This window comes from Zootoca vivipara, chromosome 4, assembly GCF_963506605.1.
Source record: "Zootoca vivipara chromosome 4, rZooViv1.1, whole genome shotgun sequence".
NCBI classification, from domain to species: Eukaryota; Metazoa; Chordata; class Lepidosauria; order Squamata; family Lacertidae; genus Zootoca; species Zootoca vivipara.
The window spans coordinates 23,684,181-23,710,305 of NC_083279.1; the positions used below are offsets into that span (position 1 = coordinate 23,684,181).

At 39.8% G+C, this 26,125-nt stretch overlaps 1 protein-coding gene across 2 annotated transcripts; it reads right to left on the minus strand.

Moving 5' to 3' along the window:
• Nucleotides 1-241: 241 nt before the first annotated feature.
• Nucleotides 242-25,227, minus strand: ANKRD10 (ankyrin repeat domain 10). 2 transcript variants are annotated; one of them, XM_035115070.2, is made up of 6 exons: nt 24,875-25,227; nt 19,698-19,850; nt 18,101-18,192; nt 5,836-6,071; nt 4,971-5,066; nt 242-1,894 (listed from the first exon to the last, which is right to left on the minus strand). In XM_035115070.2, the coding sequence occupies exons 1-6, from the start codon at nt 25,073-25,075 to the stop codon at nt 1,437-1,439; spliced, it is 1,236 nt and encodes a 411-aa protein (XP_034970961.1). In that variant the 5' UTR covers nt 25,076-25,227; the 3' UTR covers nt 242-1,436. The 2 variants fall into 2 exon arrangements, with proteins under 2 accessions (XP_034970961.1, XP_034970962.1); XM_035115071.2 differs by lacking the exon at nt 4,971-5,066.
• Nucleotides 25,228-26,125: the final 898 nt, after the last annotated feature.

Below are 26,125 nucleotides of genomic sequence, written 5' to 3' on the forward strand. Positions count from 1 at the left end.
CCTCAAAAAAACACACAGTGGCTTATTTTCAGGGGATGTCTAATTTTTTAAAATTAAGTATGGTACAGTTTAACCTACAAGGTTAAACTGCCTATCACTATGGCTTATTTTCGGGATATGGCTTATTTTCGGAGAAACACGGTATACTGTTCACTTAATGTCACTGCATATTGAAACGCTCTGGCAGCCAAATGACAGGCGTAAGACAGATACTGCTGCACAAAAACACTAAACTAAAATGCAAGATGGAGTTTGCTTGTTTATTTTAAATTCCAATTTGTAAAGGTCCCTTTAGAAACGAAAAAATACAAACACAAGTTAAGCACAGAGTTTGCTTTTAGTTCAACACCTTCTTCATCCATCAATTTTACCCAAAATCACAAAAGTAATATTACAAAGCTTTCGCAGTGCACGTTTACATATTCTGCATATACATCTATTCACTCTTCAAACAATGCATTTCCATTGAATTTGGCTTAAAAAACAACAACACAGCCCCTACATCAGGCTGGAAATATGTAACATTTTAAAGCAATGTGTTTTTCCTCTTAAAAAAAGAAAATATATTCATGTTAGACGAGTAACAAAACATGAAGCTGAAATATATTGACCAGACAACATTTCAACGAGTAACAGTTTTTTTTTAATAATTCACATACATAGTAAAAAGGTGCCATCATGCAATTCTGTGAGCTATGGTAAAATAGCATGCATATCTGCAGCAAAGCAAAAGCAAAAAGTGCCCCATTTCTGCTTTCAGTTGTATACTAGGAAACAGTTTTGTGAACTTTATAATACAAAAACCTAACCCATTTTTTTTAAAAAGCAGCAACCCAAATATAACTATGAAACAAAACGTATCAAGAACTATACAACCACTACTTACTGCATTTATTAGTAGTTCATTTATTAACTTATTAAAAGAAAAGCCACTCCTTTTGAGAAGCGCGGAAATAGATTGCGTCAAATGCTTTTACTGTCACCACCCTCTCCTTGCATAGTCTTAGCTGGCACTGATATTGCTTACCATAGTCTCAACAGAAATATCTTAAATCAGAGAATTTTTACTTTCCTAATATCAAAAATGAGATTCTTGCCACAAAATTTTGTTTTAAAAGAGCTTAATTAAAGAGAAAAACAAAAGTTCTAAAGTACAGTGTTTATAAGCGTAGGAAAAAAAGTACAAAACTAGAACTCGTCATAAAAAAGACCAAACATTCCATTGAAAAAGCACCTATTCGTATAACTAATGGATTCTGTGCATGCAAAACCAGAAGCATAAGGCTATCAAGTGTCAAATTCTCTTAAACAATGTGTAAAAACTGTTACTTGCTGCATCCTTCAGATTATACTGCCCCCACCAGGCAAATTACATTGCTTAGTAGTATTTTTTCCAAAATATGTTCCGACACCCACAAAATGTGGTATTGACAACTTTAGGAACCGTGATAGAGATACATTGTACCCAAGACAGTATTATCATATTTCTGTGCAACTTTAACAGAATTGGAATGTTCAACAACGCTGTTAAGTTCAGGAATACTTTCAGCAGTGTCCCCAAAACCATGGTAATGTCCGTAGTGCAATGTATCTCCGAGATCATCCACCCATGATGGCCTGCTTGACACAAGGCTACTTGGGCTTCCATTCAGATGCAAAGAGCCACACATTTCTGAAGAGCCGTTTACAACCTTCTCTGGTTCCTCAACACTATTGCCCACATTGACTGTATGTTTATTAGCAGAGGCTAGTGCATTAGATGCTATCAATGTTAGGCATTCTTCGTGCCTGGCACTCATTCCATTGAGCTGGGCTGGGGAAGTGAAGTCCAAATGTTCATTGACGATATGTCCATTTGTCAATGCTTTCAATATGGAGTTACTGCAATTCATATCTGCATCAAGAAATAGACCAGTCACCACAAGTTGACTTGATCAAAATAAAAGTTATCTCCCATTTTACTGAAGTTTTATTAAAAGATTTCCAAATTAAGGTCAAACCAAACCCAGTAGTCTCATGCTTTAGGCAATTATTTTTTACTAATACACCTTAGAAACAGAGGTGTCTGGTAAAACATTTTATAAACAAAATTTCTGTACAAGGTGTAATTAAAGTTTACATACTGCTGCTCCAGGTAAACTATGCTCAAAATGTTAATCGGTTAAGATCACAATCCTACACATGCACTTATTTGAAAGAAGCTCCATTGAAGACAATAGAATTTATTTTTAAGTGAAGATGCATAGAGGTTGTATATAAGTGCATTTCTAACAGTTATGAAAGGGGTCATACAAAACTGCAAGCAATATTTTGGACAATCGGAGAAAGAAATGGTCAGATGTACTTCTTAACTAGAATATAAAACTCCCTACAATGAAATACAAACCAAACGTGTGAGGAGACTGGAATTTCAAAGCATTAAAGGTTACGCCAATATTAATTAACTCTGCTTTATTAAATTTCAGATGAGCACACAGTAAAGCAGGCATATAAAAAGCCTTATGCAAATGCAAGAATGATTATGCAACATGTCATAAGATCAGAACTTATTTTATATCAATTTTATATTTAATATTGGACACAGAATGAATCTATGTTCTTCCTTAGAGTGGAATTTCAAGAGTCGGTACAATCTAGCTGCAAAAACGCCATGAATGGCCACCACAAAATGTAGAGATCTGGTGTTTTAAAAATTTTTCGCAACAAGCCAATGGTCTCTTTTCTCATTACTCGTTAGTGCAAAATAATAGTTTTCTGTAAACATTATTATCTCATTAGTTATATATATTTATATATTTTTTAAAGTAGAAGTTTCTATATAATGGGACTAGAAGCAGCAGGACATAAAAATATCAATTTGGAAAAAATAAATTAAATCACCAAGGTAAAATATTCCCTTACATGTAAAAAAAAAAGGCATTTCTATGTTTGACAAGTCAGTATTTTACATGGATTCGAGGGATGATCTTTGGGTACATGCAGAAGTTCACGAAAAAATGAAGGTGTTTTTGCCTCATAGCTCAATTTCAGCCTTGTTTTGGCAAAATGCCATGTTTTAACAATATTAACCCCCCCCCCAAAAAAATCATTCCCCAAAGGGGAAATAATTTGGCATACCAGTATTTTGTATCAGTAAGTTTAAAAGAGGGCACCATCTGTTAGCAGAATGGAGGAAGATTTTTTTGTGATTCTCCAGTTCTCTACAGCAGATGTGGGGGGACTGTATTAGATACCGTGCAAAATCGTTGGGCACTATCCAGTTGTGACTCAGCTAGCAGAAATGCTCATACAATGAACTTTCCCTTCCTCTCCTTTCCCTGCAGCCATCCAAATTTGCTTTAGAGTTGGGGGACACTCAAACAGTTTGTGGGATGGAGAGGACAGCAAGGGGAAATCTGTTCACGCAACACTGAGCACCATCCATTAATTCAATTATAATGGAAACAACTCAAGTTGTTACTTAACCGCCTTACTCAACAAAAACTGCCTCATTAAAGTTTGTGTAAGGTTCATGTAGGCATGTTTCTAATGACAATATAAACACTTGTGTTGAATTTACTGGGACAACACAATGTGAAGAGTTACAATTAGTTTTCTATTTAAAAAGTAGTATCAAGGGTCATTAGATTCTGCCCCCTTCCATTTTATACAGCAATGACTATAACCCAATCCACTTTATGTTCCTATACACCAGAGATGAGAAATATTCTCTCCAGAACAAATGTGCACGTTAACACATGCAAAAGTGCATCAATAAGTCATTTAAAATGTAGAACTACCACCAGTCTGAGGTTTAACAGATTTGGGCTGATCCAGAAAGCTGTGTGGAGCATGAAAAACATACTCGATTTAGAGAACAGTGTGCGCAGTCATCTCCATTCATCTCAGTGGAAGCTGAAGCAGCTCTGCACATTGTATGCTCTTTGCATGCATTCGGCAGCTTTCTCCACTGAAGTGACTGAGGAAGCCCTTAGGAGAAGAGATGCACTTTCATGCATTTCCAGCAGCCCTTGAAATTGGAAGAGTGACTAATGACTGGACTTCCAACAAAGGAGTATGAATAGGATATTCTTCATGGGTTGCAAATAGTAACTAAAGTCCCGAAGCATCCATTGACTATCAATTTAGTTGAATACTAACAATACAACCAAGACATAGATATCAGGTTGGATCCCTCAGTCCACTCTGGCAGCTTTAATAGCCCCCCCCCCTATGTTCCAAGGGATAGGGGACCCTGCTAAATGTGACAGGCTGTGGTATGCCCCTCCAAGTAAAATCTGAAAACCAGATAGAGGGACTACGTTTTGGGATTCCACTCCCCTCTGCACCACATTCAGGAGGGCCCCCCGACACTCAGTGGGACACTTTCAGGGTACTGTCATGAGCAGGACTCATGAAACATGCTTGCCCCAGGACCCATCCCATTGTTTTAATGCACTCAGGCTACCTACGAAGCAAAACTAGTAGCATTTGCCAAGTTAAATTTACAATCCTATACACTGATCAGATGATTACTAAGGCAGTGCAGCTTTACCTTTTTAATTACAATAAATAATTGCTGCATTAATCAAATGCTGAATATTCTTCCAAGAAGCAAGTAGGATCACCTCTGATCAAGGCCCAAGGCATGCAGATCTCTACACAGGAACAATCATGGGATCATCTATCTGGATCTGTCATCAACATCTTCCCTCATATCTTACATCTTCTACAAAACTGATAATTTTGCTATTTTTAAAAAATCTTATAAAGGTATTTTAGCAACGCAAATAAGTTTTAAGGCTTTGGGACATGTGCAGTAAGATTAAGTTAGAGATAATATGCATACTGATTCTTGCAACGACAAGGAGTCTGCATTGCAGAAACTGTGTATATGTCAATCTCTTTGGGTCCAACAGAACCACTCTTCTGCATGGTATCTTCAACCATTTGAATGCTGTTGTGGTTAACAGGAAACTGTCCACTCCCACCTGATATAGCAGGAAATTCTCTATCAACATGCATATTGTCAGCATCATCTTCAGTTCCTCCATTTATCACAGATATCAGACCACCAAAACTCTGACCTGTTTAGGAAAAAAATGATTTAAACTGGTGAATATTTCTTAATTTAACTACAGTAACATTTTATGGGTGGTATTTAATGCTAGGCCTACTCAGACCAGCCCCTTCAAATTAATGAACACCCCACTGACTTCAGCAAGTCTACTGGACGAAACCGTATCTTTAACAACTGTAGATAGCATATAACTCAAAGGGAAAAGTAAACTGGACAGGAACATTTTGAGACAGTTTCATTGGCATGGTTGAAAATAGTTCCAAGTTCATACAAGTTTCTTTACACAACAGTGGACCACATGGCACAGGAGACTGCGGTCTACAGCAACTGTATCATGGGGCATGCACAGCATTTGGTTTTATGTTTTTAAGGTAGGAGAGAAGGATGCGGGAAAATAAGAGTTCTTCTGTAGACAGAGGAGATTTGGGGTTGTGTCTGTTGCTGCAACACTGGGGTTGCACTGGTAAAAGGGGCTTGTTTCCTCTCCTTCCCCCATATGCCCCATCTGCTTGAGGTTCCCCAACTAGATTTGAGGGCAAATGGGGGAACTGGAGGAAACCAGGAGGTTCCATTGTTCATACAGCAATCTCTTGTGACTGTAGAGCTGCCACCTCCAAACTTTTTTTTTAAGCCAAGAGCAGTATGTACTGAGTAGTTGAAAAAGATGTGTGAGTGCACAGAGACCGCAAAGAACTACCCTGGTTTTCCATTAGGGCTGAATTGGGCCTCTGCATTCAAACCACTTTCCAGCCAGTGACAGAAACCCAATGGCTCACCTTCAGTCCTCGCTTTCTTCATTCCAACACTGTTCATATCTTCAAAGGATCGTTTTCGACTTATGCCTCTACCGAAGAGACTGGGGCTAGTATTCTGATGGGCCCCGTTTAAAGTGCCATTGCTATAGAAATGGTTCAGCGGGCAGTTCTGGAGGTTCAAGAGCAACTGAGCACATTCCTGGAAGCCCTGGGTATGTGCAAGATCTGCTGCTGTCAGGCCACTGGCATTTCTCAAGCTGCACAATACAAATATATTGAATTATACCCCATAATAAATATAACCTGGTGGTTGCTGCTGATTCTACTAAGGTGATGAAAATTTTGCAAATTCCCATTAAGGGTTTTAAATTATCAAATGGTATATTATGTAACTAATCCCTTAGTACATATCTGTATTCTAAACAAAGTTTGGGAAGCAGTACAATTAAGTATCATGTGACACAAAGTAAAAGCTTCCTATTTAAATGTCTGAAAAGGCTAAAATTTCTTGCCTATGGTCTGAAGTATCTGAACACTTACACAAACTTCAGACTTAATTCGTCTTATACTAATTAATTTGATAAAATGAATTATCTGAACAAAATAAACTCAAGAAAATTGTTATAGAATAGTTGTCCATGGCATTCTAAAATCTAACACCACAAAAATACATCGCCGTTCTTTCTAATCATAAAAACTAGGTATGCATGTGCAATAAATTCTTTTACATATATATCCACATATATTGCTTTATTTTGCTATTGTGTTTTTTATTAAGCTCACAGCTTATTTCAAAATTTGTGACATCATAAGTAGTAATGTATTATTCACTATTTTAGCCCATGATCATGGGAACAGAAGAGTTTTATTTGAACTTCTAAAACTGAAAGATGGTAAGACAGATGCAGTTTAAGTTGAGGAATTCATGATTTGCCTTGACGATAAAAATATTTACATAGTTTCTGTCTGTCACACACATACTCTAAAGGACAATCAAGTAGTAACGTACAAAATAGCACAAAAGACTAGCAATGAAATATTCACTAGGAAGTCCTGGAAGAATAATTGTAATGATGCATGAGCTTCTTTTTAGCTATGTAGCTAATTATCTGTGAATAGGTAGATGGACCAATGAAACAAGATTTCAGTGTAAGAATGTAGCTTATCTGCTAGATGAAGTTAATTCAGCATATAGCATGTATTTCGACGCTAAACAATCTAGTGTGCGACTGAATAACAAAAAAGTTTTTTTAACAAATGGGGCAAGCTATCTGAACATAGATGAGGGTTGGCATAGGGTTCAATAGAATCTACTTTCCTCACTCCACTTGCTCTCTCCAGTCCTGACTTCCAATGGAACTGCTTGGGCACACCTCCCCTAAAAGCACTTGGCAGCTCCACTCCTTCCTAGGCCTGAGAGTTACTTGGGCCACTGGGTGGAAGAAAGAGGGCTCAGAGTCCCAATCACCTATTACACACAAAACTGTGAATGGAGGGGCAGTGTTAGATTATTGTCACCACATTACGGATAACCAGGAGGCAGCAAACTGCCAAAATGGCAACAAGACATAGCCTTGGGTCTGACTTTCTACTTCAGTCCCCAAGCCTCCATGCATCTTTTAAAGCTGTATTAAAAGCTCCAAATATGAAGCAAATAAATGGCGGGAAGATAGAATCAATAAAGTGGAAACTCATAGTTTTTAAGAGAGAAGATTAATAAGGATATTAAATCTTAATGATTCAACCTTAGGGAATTTCCCTGCAAAAAAAGAAGAGGAGTGTACAATTTTGTGAAGGACATTTTATAAAGCAAAATGTCACCCATTCAGAGTGGCAAATAAAAGCTAACCCAGGGCCCGCACTAGCACATGCTAAAGCTTGGAATAACAGGAACAAAGGAAAAAGAAGAGAATTGCGTATGTTTTTCAAAAGAAAGCTGTTCTATTTTTCTATTCACCAAAGCCACTAAATTTAAAGGGGGATATGTGTGAGATCTAATTAAGACTTTCTCAAAGCTTCCTTTTCTTATAAACACCTAGAGACTTTCATGTTTTCTATTAAGGAAGTAGTACGGTATCTGATGAAAGCAATAAGCTTAATAGTACTGGTATTTGGGAATTCTGAGAAAGGCAGCTGCAAGAATCAGCAAGAGGATATTCAAGAACAGAATAGCACAGAAGTTTATTTGCCCCTCTACCAAGAATTAAGGCAGTTTTTATTATTTCAAACCTACCCAAAGAAAATAGGAATATGAATATAAGGGAATTCTGCATGTTAAAAGAGTGATTGGTTTGATCTAAAATCTTGGCCCTTAACAAAAAAGCAAAGACGCCCACACTGTATTGTGAACTTGATCACTAGTATACAGATTAGCCTGCTAGTGCAAAAAATCTAGATCATTCATTAACTTGTAGCAGGCCTTGAGACCTACTAAAATACATAACTTTGTGTTACAGAAAAAAAGTCAAGGTCCAGAGTCTTCCTGTTCATTTTTGAAAAATGGTCCTGCAAAATGATTCCCTTTTTGCTATCATCCTCATTTCAATGCTATGATACACCTGGTTAGCTTCCCTCAATATGTTTTTTTACGTGAAACAAATCGTAACTGGTAGTAATACATAACTCTGGAACTAATTTGAGCTTTAAACCGGAAAGGAAGATACTTGAGCAAGAGCACAAAGGTTTTATTCATCAAGAATAATTCGTGAAATAGAATTGAAGTCAGAAAAACAGAAATCAAGCCCTATTGAAATGTTGCACCTAGATGGCCCTTCTACCCCTCATGAAATAGTGCAAGTCTGCAAAGACAATATACAAAGAGTGACAAGTTAGATTGCAAACAAGCACAGAAGTTAAGACTTGTCCTGCTGATGTTAACTTCCGTTGCTGCTGCTGCAATCAGAGATGGTTATATGCTTTAAAAAAACAAAAACAAAAAACACCACCACCAGACCTGTAACCTATAATCTTAGATGGTGGGAATAGAAGATCTCTTTAATCTAGGGCTGCATAGGACATATTTCAGAGTTTACTGAGATAAAAACAGCAATACTAAAGTTCAGAGGTGGGGGGGAGGGGCAAGAACTGTGTCCTTCCAAATGCAAAGGGTCAGTGTGAACAAAATTAGTAATCCAAATGCTTTTGGCGTGAAGTATCTGAATGTACATTTATATCATACATGATTAAACTTCATCTGAGTTAAATTCTTTATCTTCTGACCTTTAACAGTGATGTACATGTATACCTTTGTTTGTAGTACTAAGGGTAACATTCATAGTAGATTTCTCCCCCTTTGTCTCATCCATTTTCCTCTTGGGCAATGTGCTGCTTCCAGAATCTTCATTACTACTGATTAGTCTTGACAAGGAGTCTTCTCATCTGTGGATTTCACTCTTCTTGTTTTGAGTTTCCATTTAGCTATGTCACCATGACATCCATTCTAGGGCCATGATTCATTTGAGACTGTTGTAATATTATAAACCAACTATTAAAGGATGGCAGTGATGCAGCATACAATCTTTTAGTATAAATATATTGCAATCTTGCCATAAAGATTCATGGGCATATCAGACTCCAATTGATCAGTCATCAAGTAGATATTCATTGACTACAATAGGAATTTCAACCTTATCCTAAATGCAAAGTTAACTTTCACTGCAGGAATCTAAAGTGCCAGGAGATTGCTCTCTGTCAGATATATATAACTACTGCTTCTTTTCAATAATGTGACCTAAGGAAAAGGGTAGTCCATCCTATACATGTGGTCAGATAATCGATTTTTCAAGATAATTCCAACAGGATGAACTGATTTAATGGGGGGGGGAATACAGAGAGCAAACACTTAAGAGCATCAACCTAAATTTTTTAATCACCTTGCTAATTACAATAATTGAGGGATGATTCAAATTTCCAAAAAGTATCCCTAGGAGGCTTATAAACATACAAATGTGATAGGGGGTCTACTGAGTTAATTTTCTGAGTTGACAAAAGGAAACTTGCCCCTAGTCTTTTCTTCCTTGCAATTTTGCATCTGGCCGATTGGGTGGAGGGGAGGGAAAGGGGAGTTGAATACCGCTCGCATCCTGAATGTATCATCCACTTATAATGTCACATACTTTGAACAAAACATAGGTCTACTTAAAACTCTAAAAAGGGGGGTTAAAAAGGTCTAAATTTAAAAAACCCTAAGTTGAGGTGATTGCCACTTTATCTGTAGCTTAAAATGTTTCTTCATTAATGCCATGAGACAATCTTAAGAAAATAAAACCTCAATTCTTAATGTAATATGCCCATTTAAAAATAGTCAAACTTAATATATTGTTAGTTTGCATTTTTTTATATATAAAACTGTAATTAGGGTAAGCAAAAGCATGCAAATCTATATATGCTATATCTGAATTCCTAGATTAGCATTAAAACCAATCACCGCAACAAATACCTCAACAGTATGCCTTGTGTGCAGAAAGGAAGCGATACTGAACATTCAATGCCACAACTGTAAGGTTTTCGGAGAAGCACCTGTGGCAGTTTCAGCAGTTTCTATATGGAATGCTCCCCCTTTCTAGGATTACTTGAAAAAATCAATTCAATTCGAATTACGTAGCTGTAAAACATTGACATGTGTAGTTTTTATAGTTTCAGAATCTTCTCTTTGATTTAAAAAAAAACGGGCAATGGTGCATAAAACAGGAAACTTACATCATAAGGGATCACATATTTGCAGGCAACATTAAGATTAAAAGTTATATTAACATACATAAAGTGCAGTAGCACATAATTATTAAGCCATCATCATGTGACCACCTTAACAATGAGACAGTGCGCCTGACTCAAGCACGGACTCTCAAGCACGGATTTTCATCCTGAAGCCCATTGTAATTCTGTCAGTTCTCTGAAATGTAAACATGATATGTACTAGAAACAAATTGTCAATTCATGGCTTCCGTTACTTTAAATTTTGGTAAATTGCATGTAAAGAGAATTACCAACTATGCCTACACAAAAAAGGTAGCTAATACATGGGATTAAAGAATAAAACTCTTGCTACAGCACTGCAGAAGTGAACAAGTTTTTTTTTTCCACAGGCTCCTCAGACCCCAGCCTAAGACCGTTAAAGCATTAAATAAATAATAATAATAATAAGATAAAGAAGCTAAACTGAAAGTTTTAACCCTTTGGCATCCAAAAATAGAAAGTACAACAAAATGATCTTGAAATTGTGGCGAACGGATAACATGAGACCAATTGGGGAAAACTTCACTAAAGAGTTGCTGCAGAAATGTACTGCATACATACATAATTATGGTGCCATGCTTTCATTTCACATTAAAAAACTTATCTACATTTTGTCAGCATGAGGATTATTATATTTCTTCTTTGCTTCCGTACTTTGCTTTACAAAGATCTTCAAGTTTTGATATCGAATACGCAGATATGGTGAACTGCTCACCACTATATTCTCCCTGCTTCCTTCTTCTAACATATCGTAGTCTAAGAGCCTTCAGAAGTTTCCTACACTGTCGCCATAAAGCTGAAATAAGACTGCAGGCAGAATTTTAAACTGTTTTCTTAAGAAAGGCATTTCCCCACTTTAAAAAAACATTCAGTGAGAAAGGGAGCACAAAGCTGTGTAAAGTAACATTGACTAGTCCTAATAAATGTATTTTCCTCCAATTCCAATATTCCTGAACCCGTTGTATATGTGTTTTTAACTACTCCTGTACAAAAGGGGAAAGAGATTCCCAATTCTTTTAGTCTGCCACTCTCCTATAATATAACGGAAATCACGGAGCTGACAAGAATTGACATGCTCAGGTTCCCACAAAGTAAAAAAGATGGCCTTTTGGCCCACTGGTATGTTACCCTGAATCAGCTATAATTTAATATTTTGCAAGTTTGCACTTTCTGTGTAACCTAAGTGTTACCCTTTCTTGTGGGATTTTACAAGTACTTACAGTACTTCGATATGATGAAGAAACATCCAAGGAGTGTATTAAATGAGACAAATCAATAGTTTTTTCAGGTGGCAATATCAAACATAGCCAAAACACAAGCACTGTTAAATCTTGACAAAGTGACTACAGAAACAAGAAGCCTTACATTATGTAAAGCAAGATGCTGTTCAATCCAGTCCCCTTAATTTGGAATTATTTTGAAGCATTCTGGATTTGTAAAACGTCATTTACAAATAGTCTGAAATGAAAATACGGAAGATGACCCTGAATGTTGCATTTACTCTTTTTAAAAGCTACTGTGCATTTTGGATCCAAGAGCTATCCTTCTCTTACTAGCTAGCAAGCTTTAAATAACCAAGTTAGGTAAAGGTAAAGGTACCCCTGACCATTAGGGTCCAGTCATGGACGACTCTGGGGTTGCGGCGCTCATCTCGCTTTATTGGCTGAGGGAGCCGGTGTACAGCTTCCAGGTCATGTGGCCAGCATGACAAAGCCACTTCTGGCAAACCAGAGCAGCACACAGAAACGCCGTTTACCTTCCCGCCGGAGAGGTACCTATTTATCTACTTGCAGTTTGACGTGCTTTCGAACTGCTAGGTTGGCAGGAGCAGGGACCAAGCAATGGGAGCTCACCCCCTCATGGGGATTTGAACCGGCGACCTTCTGATCGGCAAGCCCTAGGCTCTGTAGTAGCTAAAATGCAATTTCTATTAAAAAAAACCCTAATATCCAGGCAAAAATTTAACAGGTTGCCTTTTACACTGCGCTGGAATGTGTACTTTGAAAAAAAAATTAATAAGACACTGCCTTTCTGCATTAAATGTTGTCTATGGAACTGGAGGTTAAGTAACAACACTGCTCACGTCTACTTTTACATACCAAACAAGAGGAAAAATTACAAACATTTCTAATCTTCCTACCAAAATATTATTACAACTTGCAGGTATAGTGTATTCGTGCTTTGCATGTAGAGACAGAAGACAACCTTGAGACTTCATAAAATCATATGTAAAGTGAAGATATAATTGGGAAAATAAAGAATGGCTTGGATTCCACAGAAGCCCCAAGAAAATATATATTGTGGGTGCTTACAGAACCAGCCTCTGATAAGCAGAATGATGAAAACTGGCTGCATATGCTTATCTTCCCTACAAACCAATACAAAAGCTGATACATTGAGGAAGAGAATTGAAATCATGGATTCTATGGGTGAACACAGAGGAATGGTGGAATGCACCAGCTAGGGAACCCCCAAGTGAAGAAGACTTAAGTCCAGGGATTGGTGGTGGGATGATGATGAGTGTTCAGAGGGAGAAGACTGGGAGGTGGTGGTGTCAGAAGCTGAAAAGCTAACAGGGTTTAGTGACCAGAGAAAGTTTGTTGCAGAGAAGCTCAGAATCAGAAGCAGGGGAGGAGGGAAGCCAAGAACCATAGATGAGTTGGGCTGGTGAAGAAGCCAGAGTGCCTCTCCCTCCTGCTGTGCCAGCCCTTCCCCCGGTCTCCCAAGATCAGGAAAGGTATGAAGAAGAAAAGAGTGTGCCCGCAGTCTCAGATTGTTTGGGATGGACCTGGTAGAGGAGCCTTAGACAGTTTGGGAAGGGGGGGGCACAACTGCTTCACCTACTGAGAAGAGCTGCTGTGCTCATTAGGCATGGCTCCTCTGAGTAGACCTTGTTTCGGGCTCACTCCTGACAGCTGATGTAATTCACATCCACCAAAAAGGGGAAGTGTAACTTTTGTGCTAATTACTTTGCTAACACTAGGCCTAACAATGTTTCTTGAATTTGTCACAAAAACTGAGTTCAGTTTATAAATGTAGATTAAAAAGATGTAAATTGAAGCTGGTTTAATCCTGCTAAGGTCATAGAAGCAAATCAGGTAAGCTAGTAGAACAGAATGCCCAAAAATTATTTTGGGTATGTCTACCTTGTGCAAACATATTCCATTACCTCTCCTCTTTTGGGGACCCTGAATCTATTTATGGTCCTAAATCTTCACTTGTAATGGAAAAATAGTGCACATTTCTGCCTTCTATTTAATAGCTCTATATAAATGAAACTTGTTAGTCAGCTTTATAGCAAAAGAACTGTAATGAGCCAGCAGTATTTTGCAGACCACAGCGATTCCTATTTAGTCTTGGACTCAATCTTGTGGTTGGCAAAGCCCACTCCAACTAGTTGTGAACACATGAACTTTTCAATGAAAGGTACTACATTCATGACTCTAGAATTCTGTGTAGAAAAAAAAATCTTAAATCTTATTTGTATAACACAATTTATACTGTTACAATTACGTATCTGCAGGTTTTATATATAGATGCAAGTTGGTTGCTTTTCATGAGTACAGGTGTGCTTTGGCATTAGGTAGAAATTGTGGGTTGGGGTACTCTCCCCTTGGATTCCTGTTCTGCGAGACCCCTTTGGATTCCCCTGTGAGACTATGGGAACCTGTTGTCATATATATATGCACGCAGGTTAGGGTGCTTCTTCTTCCTCCCTGGGATACCCAAGAGTCGAGCCAATTCATCCTGTCTCATCTCTAGCATCTTTGTGCTAAAACCTAAAGAGCTGTTCACAAAGGAAAACTTGTAATTCCAATAGTCCTTCATCAGAAATTTATAATCCAGCTCAACTGAACTGTTGCAGCTCTGAAGTAGTCTATATAGATGAAGCAATCATTCAATTACCTTGAAGTACTTGAAGATGTGATGAACAGAAGATATATTGTAGTTATAACTAAAAGAATTTATATACCATCTTTCATTTCTAGAAGAAATACAAGATGTAAGAACCTTGACAGAGACTGCAGGAAAGTGATAAGAGTTCTTCTGTTTAATACTACACACACTCATTTACCTAGATACATACTTCAGCTATCTTATAAAAATGTAGATTTAAAAAACTATTTTTATTGACTTTCACTGAATGTTACACTAGAAAGGCAAAAGAAAACATGGCACCAAAATTGTACATGTGCTGGTACAAGATTAAATATGTAAAATGCACAAATATTTGTCATTATGCAGTTCTCAAATCAAGTCACTATTATGTATCCACATTAAAAAGTTACACCTCAAACCTTTTACTGATATGAGGACATTAGGACCACCTGCGTCCCTTCTTCTCGTGTCCCTGCACACTGAACCAAAGTTAAAGGAGCAACCATGTTTATATCTGTTGGGTATAGAGTGCACAGAATATGCTCCAGCTAAAATGAGAAGGTAAAATCCAACAAACACATCAAAATATTTTCCACTGGGGTACATTTAACATTGCTGTCTATTAAATATACACAACTCAAGGGATCTAACTTCAGCATTATGGAAAGCAACACTTTCTTATTTTAATCCCCTTATTTCAGAATTGCTAGGCGGTTTTTATTTTTTAAAAAATAGGAATTGATTAAAAATTTCAGACTAAGAGCTTTCCATTCCCAATTAAACTGGCAAAAATGTTATTAGTAAAACATAAAAATGCTAAAGCAAGCAAAATATTCATGCTTTAAAACAGTATTTCAATGATGAAATGTTACTGTAATGTGAATTTAACATTACAAGATTTCTCACTATGAAAAACACAATGAAGCCTTGGGTATGTGTTCATTTCACACCTAAGGGTGGATGTGCATTACTGTATTCTATTTTTTTAATCCATGTTTCCAAAATGACAGATTAATATATCTGCCTATGCAAACTAAGTTATATGAAAATACTAGAAATGCATTTTGTCCAATCTTTTCTTAAAATGTCAATATTTTAGATATGGTTAAAACTAAGCTCCAGAGAAAACCAAGGTCAAATTCAGTGGAGGGATTCTACTGATATACAGTATCATAATACGATTTACACATTGCAAAAGCTATTTTCAATAGCATTACTGAATATTTGTGATCAGAACAAAGTTAGGCAAGACAGAAAAGTATGGAGATTAAATCTTAACACATTTAAAGTGTTATATTTATATTTTTAAAAAACTCACTTATTATCCTGTGCAATGTGACCACCTCTTAAACTTCAGTTTTCAAAGCGGATACCTATATTGCCAATTACCTTGCAGTAACTAATGAGAACATCTTTATTTTCAACATCAAGATCTGAAAACTAGAACCGAGAACTGAAACTCTCATATCGTTCTAGTAGTGCTCATCAGTTTTCCAACCACCCGCCTATGTATAGCCCCCTATATGCCTTGGTTACGTAATGCCTGGCATATTTATGATACTATACAAATAGTTTGCATTACTACTGCAACAACAAAAGCAAATTGAAATGTTCGCGGGTAGATCAGTAAATTTATTATTATGACAGTAGGCATGAAATAAATGTTTGATTAAAAAATGGTTGCTTTGCATATTTGGAAGTTTTAGTACTTTCAGATATCACATTATTGAAACAATTTAATTCCATCTGTTTCCATGCTTGCCTAACACAAAACTGGTTGTTACCAAACACCATTGTTCTAAAGAACTGTTCCCTGAGATGAGCAGGTGTATACATATATAACCCAGCATGTAGGAAACTCAAGGTGCTTTGTATTAAGGGTTTTCTAATGGTCAAAACCCAGACAAAATTAACATCTATTTTGTGACAAAAGGGGATAGAATTATGGAGCCTGGAATAATTTTTTAAAATTAATCTGAGTAACCTTACAGCAGTTGAGTCTGATGACTTATCTGTTGAGGATTTATCGTGTTCCGAAACTAAAATAGCACAGAAAGGAAGAAGGGAAACTAAGCTTGTGTTAGAAATCTACTTTTTAAATCAATCATTGGTAAGAACAGACACTTTGTGCATACTCAAAAGTTACTTGCCTATTGCACTTTATCACAAATCACTGATGATTTGATGACTGGGGACCGAGTGTTGAAATTCCTGCATTGCAGAGGGTTGGACTAGGTGACCCTTGGGGTACCTTCCACCTCTACAATTCTATAATTCTATGGGGTCAAGATTGTGGGCCTAATGGAGAAACTAACAGGAAAAAGCCAGAGAAAAGCTAAACGTATTAAGTTGGCATGAACAATGAGTGCTAGTAAGTGCTCTGCTTGATATGTAATGTCTGAAAGTACAGCAAATATAACTATTTAACAGCAACTATATTCTGAAACACAGTTCTTACAAAATACAATAATTTTGCTTTATATAGGACACAAAGTCTTATTTTACTTTCCCCAATCATTACTTCAAACAACTTATCTTGCACAGCAAGTTCTATATCTTTCTGATATTTCCATTTTTTTATTGTCAGGTTTGCTATTTAAGATAAAATTTTGTCCTCCAATTGAGATGTGGCTCTATTCAGGCATCCGCATTTGAAAACTTCAGTATAATATTTCATGTCTTTATAAAGGGTATACACAGGGTGGGGGGGTGGGGAGAGAAAACTTACCAAGTTTCAGGTAAGACCAAAGATTTTGGACAGGTCTAAAGATTTTATTAGAATAATTCAATGGAAGACCTATGAGATATATACACTTTTTGAGCAAGACCATTGTGTTGAATAACTTTATAAAATGTGTAAGAGGATTTAAGGTATCTCTCTACTGAGTTTCAGTATTAGCCGATTTATTAAATGGAAACCAAAGGGTTAAACAAGCAGTGAACTTTTATTGCACTAAACTCAAAGGAAAGTTTATACTTCAGATTAAGATACAAAGTACTATTTAAATACTAAAACTAGCTGTAAGAGAAAAAGCTAATGTCATTTATATTATAAGCCATACAGCTTATACTCAACAGTTCTAGGGAATAGTGCATCCAATTTGTCCATGCGGTATGTTGCCATTGTTTGTGAGATTTTCTGAATGTTTTGAAGAACACAGTACCTTTAAAGAAAAAGTTAAAAGTGCAAGAACAGAACTTACTACGAAACACTACCAATCCTACTAATGTGCATACAGTACCTAAAATTCTATTCTAACAAATAACTAATTGGTCTGTCATTTTTAAATATAGCTATAGACTCTTAAATACTTAATAGCTTATTCTACAAAGTGCAATTAATAGTGTTAACTTAAAAATGCACTCTTTCATAGATGACAGACATTGATTTCATTTTTGGCTGCAATGCTATGCACACCTGCATGGGAGTAAAAGGCCACTGAACACAGTGGAACTTACTTCTGAGTAAATGTGTATAGGATTGCACTGTAAAATGTATAAAGTTACAAGACATGTTAAAGGTACAATACTTAGCATAATTCAACATGTCTAATTGAAATCATCTCGATTAGTTGCCTGTTGTTCTGCTTTTCTCAGTTAATACCTGAGTTTACTGCTCTATGTTAGTTAACTAGACACACAACTACTCAAAATATCTCCAAACCTTACTTACTCTATTTGAGCTCCGTGAGCCACAAGGGCACTTATGGACTCCATACTACCAGACCGGGCTGCTTTGTGAATAGGAGTTTCACCAACATAATCCTGGGGGAAAATATATAGCAGATTAATACCAAATATGTATAGGCTAAAATAAGAATTCTTGGACCGAAGACAAAAAATGGGTAATGACAGATTAGCAAAGCAACTTGGACTGTACTATAGGACAGATGTGCAAATATTTGACCAGAGGCAGGTAGAACATGAGTCATGTAGACTTCCAGCTACGTATCATCATACCACAGCTGATACAGCCTATGGTGACTATTTTTTATACCTGAAAAGCAGTATATATTTGAAACAATAAATAAAACTACTGCTCAAAGAGTTCCAGGTGTCTTGAAGCATCAACTTCTGACCACTTATTTTGGACAAGCTAAAATTTCCATCTATCTCTTGTCTTGACAGCACCACAGTTGGCACGTCAAATGAAGAGGATAAAAAACACTTCAACTCACTGGGGTCACCTATACCTTGTACCTCAAAAGTGAGGAAGCTGGAGCACCCCCAAGCTACAAACCTGATCCTTTAGAGCAGTGATGGCCAAACTTGGCCCACCAGCTGTTTTGGGACTACAATTCCCATCATCCCTGACCACTGGGTGGGATGGTGGGAGTTGTATCCCAAAACAGCTGGAGGGCCAAGTTTGGCCATCACTGCTTTAGAGGAAGTGAAACCCCATCCGAAACAAGTTGAAGATCATGTGAATATTGCCCATTCACAATATTGTTATCTTGTCTAAACGGAGTCTCCATTTCAGCCCTCATCCAGTCCATAACCATGGACTATAGTAGTTTACAACACCACTGTGTCACATGGATATGATGTAAAAGGGTGTGTATAGCTTGGTGTCATCTGCAGATTGATGAAACCTCAGCCCTCACCAGATAACATGTCCTAACCATTTGATGCCGGTACTGAATGGCACAGGAAATGACAACCATGGGCCAGTGCCGCAATGATCCCCAGCATCACCTTCTGAAAAGGTCATTCAAGCAGGAGCAAATCTACAGAGACAGCCTATCCAGAATACTGAAATACAGTGGTACCTCGGTTTATGAGTGTAATTGGTTCCGGAAGTCTGTTCATAAACTGAAGCGAACTTTCCCACTGAAAGTAATGGAAAGTGGATTAATCTGTTCCAGACGGTCCGCGGAGTACTTAAACTGAAGCGTTCATAAACTGAAGCGAATTTTCCCATTGAAAATAATGGAAAGTGGATTAATCCGTTCCAGACGGGTCCGCAGAGTACTCAACCTGAAGCGTACTTAACCCGAAGCATGGGTGTAATTGGTTCCGGAAGTCTGTTCATAAACTGAAGCAAACTTTCCCATTGAAAGTAATGGAAAGTGAATTAATTTGTTCCAGATGGGTTCGCAGCGTTCGTAAACCAAAAATTCATAAACCAAGGTGTTCATAAACCAAGGTTCCACTGTACCACTCTCAAGGATATATTCAAATAACATGAGTCACAAACCAGAAAATCTTATGAGTGTACAGTAGTTTGACAATTACAGCATAAGATTAGAGAAAACCCCCCAAATCGATACCTGTTTGTTTATGTTGGCTCCTGATTGAATTAACCAGATGAGGCACTGAGGATGTCCTCCAAAAGCAGCAATATGGGCTGGTGTTTGGGCAAAACGCGTTGTACAGGCATTAACAGTAGCTCCCGCTCTCACTAACTGCATTAAACAGTCCAGCTTTAGAAAGAAACAAAGAACAGAAAAAGCACGTTTAATTATACACATCACTTTATTAACCTTGTGTCATATAAACAGCTCATTGTATTAACCTGATATCACACAAACAGTTAAAAGAATCTGTGGCCAATTCCTGTTCACCATAAAGCTTCTCAGATATAAAAATAAGCCATGGTTTGTCATTACAAGAACATAACAAAATATATAACTTACTATAACTTTGCATGTGAAATCAGACTATTGTACATATTTATGAAATTTACCATATATTGTTTGTGTGTTTGATTATGATTTGTATGTTAGTTTTAATGCTGTTGAAATTCCCCTAGGGCCAGGGGTGGGGAGCTAGATCTGTCTGGTAAGACAGATCCTTATTCCCCATACCCCTTGTGGGCCAAATGTGACAGGGTTTTTTTTGGGGGGGGGGCGACACACTGAACAGCACATCATCAGGTGATGGCAGCACTTCAAAGAGCTGAGCAGGGCTATCTGCAGCTGACTTCTGCAGAAAAATTGAACTTGAACTGAGCACCTACCAACTGGCAGTGCTCAGTTCCAGCTCCACTTGGCTGTATTATTGAATTCATCATGTGGAAGTTAGCAGTGCAGCAGATTCCAGGAAGCTAGAAGTGAGCATCTGCCAGCTGGTATGTGCTTAGGTGAGAGACTCAATAGCACAGCTGATTCCAGCTGGGTTGCTCTCACTGCCAATGAGGTGGCTACACTTTGGCAAGGGAGCCTTGCTGTCACTGCCAATCAGGAACACACTTTAAGTCTCTCACTTGTGCACTGGGAGCCACATTTGCACCTACCCCTCATCCAACACCACATATGACATCAGGTGTGTTATGGGGTAATAAAAGACATTCTAAACAATAATTTGAGCTGGCCAATTCTAGGAAGGGAGGGGCGATGGGGGCGCCCCGTCCCGGGCAGCGCGATCCCGAGGGCGCCATTGCAGCTGACCACCGCCCGCGCTGGGCGCTTCACCCCCGAACACACGCCACTCCCCCAGAACGTGTGCCAGCACTGCCCCCGCTTGCTCTCCGTCCCCGGTGACGGAGCATGAAGCTCCGCCACTGAGTCTCTGGTACAAAATATACCGGTACACAATCGGTCAAGCGGTTTCAGTGAAATGTGGATACTAACAGACATGGCCACTAGTTTTCATTTATATATATATAAATATACAGTATTTAGAAGTAGAACCTGCAACAAAATGCCACTGCACCTCCCGATAGCCTACAGCTGACACAGCAATTGGGCCTGCATTGGGCTCAATGCTATAATGCAGGAGTCAGCAAACTTTTTCGGCAGGGGGCCGGTCCACTGTCCCTCAGACCTTGCAGGGGGCCTGACTATATCCCCCACTGACTCTCCCCTCCCTTCTCCACAGCACCAGACGAGCCCTGGTGGCTGCTTACCTGTGCCTTGCGAGCGGCAGGGGCTGGGACGATGAGTGACGTGAAAAGGCTGGCCCTAAAGTGGCGCTCAGCCAATCGCGGCTCAACAAAGGCCAACCCCCTTCTTCCTCTAGGCAGGGCGGGGAGAAGCCAGGAGGAGGGAGGGAGGAGGCACTGCCACGGTGTGTGTGGGGGGGATGGCACAGTCCGAATGATCAGAATTCCCACGGCGATTCCCAGACTGTCCGTAGGCCGGATCCGGCCCCTGGGCCTTAATTTGCTGACCCATGCTATAATGTGATGGTAGTGGGGGCTGGCTTCAGATCCAACAGATATTGGATATTCCACTGGTGGCACTTCCACCTGCCTTCGTGTTCTGCAGGCAGAAATGGGAACTCCATGCCACTAGAATGATGGCAGTGTCACTTCACAGGCAGAGGCTGGAAGGCCTGGCTGAGGGACTCCACTACCCAGTCCAACCCATCCCTGCCTGGTGCAGAAGGGGTTTCAATTGCAGTATTATAATAAGCCCTATTAAAATCTATTTTCACCCACCCTACTTTGGGAGAAAGTAATTTAGTAAACACATACTTTGCTTTGGAACACAAACTGATAATTGTTGCCAGTTAGTGCTGTTAACATGTTTCCAAATAAGATCACAAAGAAATGTCTTACACAGGGAGTAATTAGGCTAAAAGCACCACATACTGTTTATTTCCTCTTATTTATTTATTTGCTATTACTTCTTATACCATCCTTATCTGAGGATGATAGGGCAGTTTACAATACAAAAACACAAAAATATATAACAGCAACAAACAAAAACTCTCTCTCTCTCTCTCTCCCCCACCCCAGTTTAAAAGACCATACATTATTTCAATATGGCCTAGGAGAAGATGAATGTTTTTGCCTGGCGCCTAATAATATCCTAGGGTTTCATCTTCTTGGCAAACACTAGAGGATGACAAAATGAGAGATGAGGAAAAAGAAACATTACAAGAGTGGGAGAAAGGAAACAGAAGCTGCAATAATTTAGGAGCAGGAACTTGGCATGCTGTGTCAGTTTATAAAGTTGTTTGTACTTGCTTACACTCACAAAGGAATTTTATTTTTAACCATTGCCTATTCTTCTGGTTGCATCCAACTAAATTCTACTAACAGTAGGGATCTACAGAAAAATGTATCAGAACCATAGAAAAAGCTGATACTGCTAAGAAAACCAGTGTACAACATATCAAAGAGTCCTGATTACTTTAATCTTCGTCCACTATCAGAGGATCATTTCTCTGTAAGATTTATTGTTGCCAAACATAGGCAGAGGACTGGTTGCAGTCAGAACACTCCCTTTCTTCTAGGACTGAACAACTTTGATGCTATAACAAATACATCAGTGTCAGAGCAAACTGCGTAGGTGTTCAAGAGCTTGAACATCACAAACAGGTGGCTGACAGAGTTTTTAATAACAAGTGGCAAACCAAAGCGGAAAGGTGAGATTAGGTTTTTACAATGAACTCAAGAACACATCTACCCAATCCCATGTGTAGCACAAAGGATAACCAATGGAAAGCAGGCAGAAGTGGAATCTAGCAGTGGGTGTAGTTCTGTTTTCTCTACTGTGTTTCTCCGAAAATAAGACACCGTCTTATATTTATTTTTCCTCAACAAAACACACTATGGCTTATTTTCAGGGGATGTCTTATATTTTTCCTCCTCCTCCTGCCGTGGCCGGCATTGCTGCTGTGCCTATCACTATGTCTTATTTTCGGGGTATGGCTTATATGGAGCCACCCAGAGTGGCTGGGGGAACCCGGCCAGATGGGCGGGGTATAAATAATAAATTATTATTATTATTATTATTATTATTATTATTATTATTATATTATTGAATGCTTAAAAATCCTGCTATGGCTTATTTTATGACTACGTCTTAAAATAGGAGAAACAGGGTAGCTAAGAGAGGAAGGAGGTCAACTGTGATTCAGAATTCAGGTGGCCAGATGTGGATGATGGCAGTGCTCCTTTAATAGTTATGTAGAACTTGCTGAGATCTCTTCTACACAATTATCCCAAGACGCAGGAGCCCTCTCCTCTTCTGAATTTGATTCAACAGGGGAGGAATTTGCAACCCAACATTTGATGGAAAGGGGAAGAATATGGAAAGAAGGTTGCCACTACTACTCTGTTGTAGTAGGGCAAACACCACAGCTCTGCATAGCAGCCAAAGACCATGCACAAATAAATACTGGACAAGTATGACATATAGGTGGGGAACCACCTGTGGCCCTTCAGATGATGCTGGATTCCAACTCCTATCAGCTTCAGCCAGCAAGGCCAAGGTTAGAAATGATGGGAACTGTAGTACAGCAGCATCAAGGGAAGACTTGCGACAATAAAAACCGGAAGTTGTATATCAATAATCAAAGAACCACAAATACTTTTATGCTTTCCTGGCTTACTTACATTATCGGAATCAAGATGGGAGGAAAGTGGCTGAAGCAACCAAATGTGAAGATGCAAGATTCACAGAGAGACCATCCTAAACAGGAATACTCCTGAGCCGTTGTAGGTTTTCATTAGTAACTTACAATGCCGATGGGAATGTGTCCCCTTGACAGCAAGATAAGGTGAAGTCCATTATGTAGCAATGGGCTTAAGAGTGTTGTTCTTAGAGAGTTCATGCCTTACTAAATCTCTCAATGCTTCATATTCTCTTTTAAAATGTGGGGGTTTGGGGGGGCGGGGTTATTGGTTTGTTATTTTTATTTTGACTATATGTATGTTGTGGTTTTATATTTTGATTTTGTTCTGTGAACCGCCCACCTCCGAGTGTAGGGCGGTATATACATTCAATAAATAATAAGTACTGTATTCGAAGCCACAGCTGAGGCTCCTGCATTGCAGGGAGGGGGTTGGACTAGATGACCGTGTTTGGGGGGGGGGTTCTCTTCCAACTCCACGATCCTACGGACCCCCCCCCCCCCAAAGTTAAATATACGGCTGGAGAGCCAGTTTCGCAAAGCGCCGGCTGAGGCAAAAGGCCGGGGATAACGCTTCACACTGCCGAGGCTGCCGCCTACGAAGTTTGTGCGAGGCCGCTCAGAGGTCGCCGAGTAACGGGGCTAATGCTGCTCGCCGCCGGGATCTGCTAATTCATCGCTCTCGGCTCATTATTTAAAAATAAAAAAGGGGGAGGAACCCACACAGGCCGGCTAACGGCGCCGCCTCGCCTGCGCTGACTGAACGCGAGCAAGTGCCGCGCGCCACTCCCCCCTTCCCAACGTTTCCAAGGCACCTTCTTATTCCTCTGCAATACCACCCCGAGAGGAAGTTAACGGCATGCGAGGATTTTTGTTTAAATTTATTATAATTTTATTATTCTTAAACAAAGACACGCGCGCGGGCGGAATGGCGGCAACCGCCTCCTCTTCCCCGCCCTCCGGTGCGAACAAGGCGGGAGAAGCGCTCTAAGATGGCGCCGGCGCGCGCCCACCGGCCGTTGCTCCTCGCCAGCAGCTCGAGCCGTAGAACTCCAGCCCCGCGCGCGCGACGGCCTGGCGCCGCCTGAGGAAACGGTCCCCCTGTCTCTGGTCTCTCTCTCTCTGTGTTTCTTCCCCGCCATACCTTTCCAAAATGCGCGGCCCAGTGGATGGGCGTCCACCCGTAGAAGGAGTCCTCGGCTGCCAGGTTCTCTCGGGGCGCGCTCTGCAAGAGGGAGCACAAAGCCGGCAGGTCCCCGTCGCGGCAGGCGCGGTGCAGAGGGAAGCGCAGGGTCAGCAGCTCCTCGCTGGAGAAACCCGCCTCCGGTCCGGATCCCAGCGACATGTTGGCGGCGGCGGCGGCGGCGGCGCTCCAGCCACGGAAGAACCGAAGGCGCCCGGCAAAAGCTGGCGGGTGGTGGCGAGGTAGAAGCCGCCGTGCAAACAGCGCAGCTCCGAGCCCCGCCGACTGCCGCTGCTGTGTGGAAGCCGCGAACACAAAGGAAGCGAGGCGGGCCTGAAGGGGCTCCGCCCCCTACGAGAGGCGGGCGTTTTGGCCAGGCCCCGACGGCGTGGCGCTAGTGGGCCTTCTGCACGCTGAGGGGAGGAAGCCTGAGCGGCGTCGGGAGAAGCGCTGTTAATATCAGCCGCCTCGGTTCTGTGTACGATTCGTCTGATTCGCTCCTTCCATCCCCTCGCCCCGTTGTCCTCCATTTGAGTTTACCAGAGGGGAACCACCGTTAAGTTTAGCTGGACTCACTTCTGAGTTACTATTATTATTATTATTATTATTATTATTATTATTATTATTATTATTATATTTTACTATTTATGCATCTTGCTGAGTTTCCCTAAACGCCATTGGGCAGACATAGGCAAATATCAACAACCTCAGATATGCAGATGACACAACCTTGATGGCAGAAAGTGAGGAGGAATTAAAGAACCTTTTAATGAGGGTGAAAGAGGAGAGCGCAAAATATGGTCTGAAGCTCAACATCAAAAAAACCAAGATCATGGCCACTGGTCCCATCACCTCCTGGCAAATAGAAGGGGAAGAAATGGAGGCAGTGAGAGATTTTACCTTCTTGGGCTCCTTGATCACTGCAGATGGTGACAGCAGTCACGAAATTAAAAGACGCCTGCTTCTTGGGAGGAAAGCAATGACAAACCTAGACAGCATCTTAAAAAGCAGAGACATCACCTTGCCGACAAAGGTCCGTATAGTTAAAGCTATGGTTTTCCCAGTAGTGATGTATGGAAGTGAGAGCTGGACCATAAAGAAGGCTGATCGCCGAAGAATTGATGCTTTTGAATTCTGGTGCTGGAGGAGACTCCTGAGAGTCCCATGGACTGCAAGAAGATCAAACCTATCCATTCTTAAGGAAATCAGCCC

Coding starts and splice junctions, on each gene's coding strand:
- ANKRD10 (XM_035115070.2), bottom strand. CDS start 25,075: ATGTCGCTGGGATCCGGACCGGAGGCGGGTTTCTCCAGCGAGGAGCTG. Junction 18,193..19,697: donor GAGCCAACATAAACAAACAG/GTATCGATTTGG, acceptor ATTTTCCCCCAG/GATTATGTTGGTGAAACTCC. Junction 1,895..4,970: donor AGAATTTCCTGCTATATCAG/GTGGGAGTGGAC, acceptor TTCTTGATGCAG/ATATGAATTGCAGTAACTCC.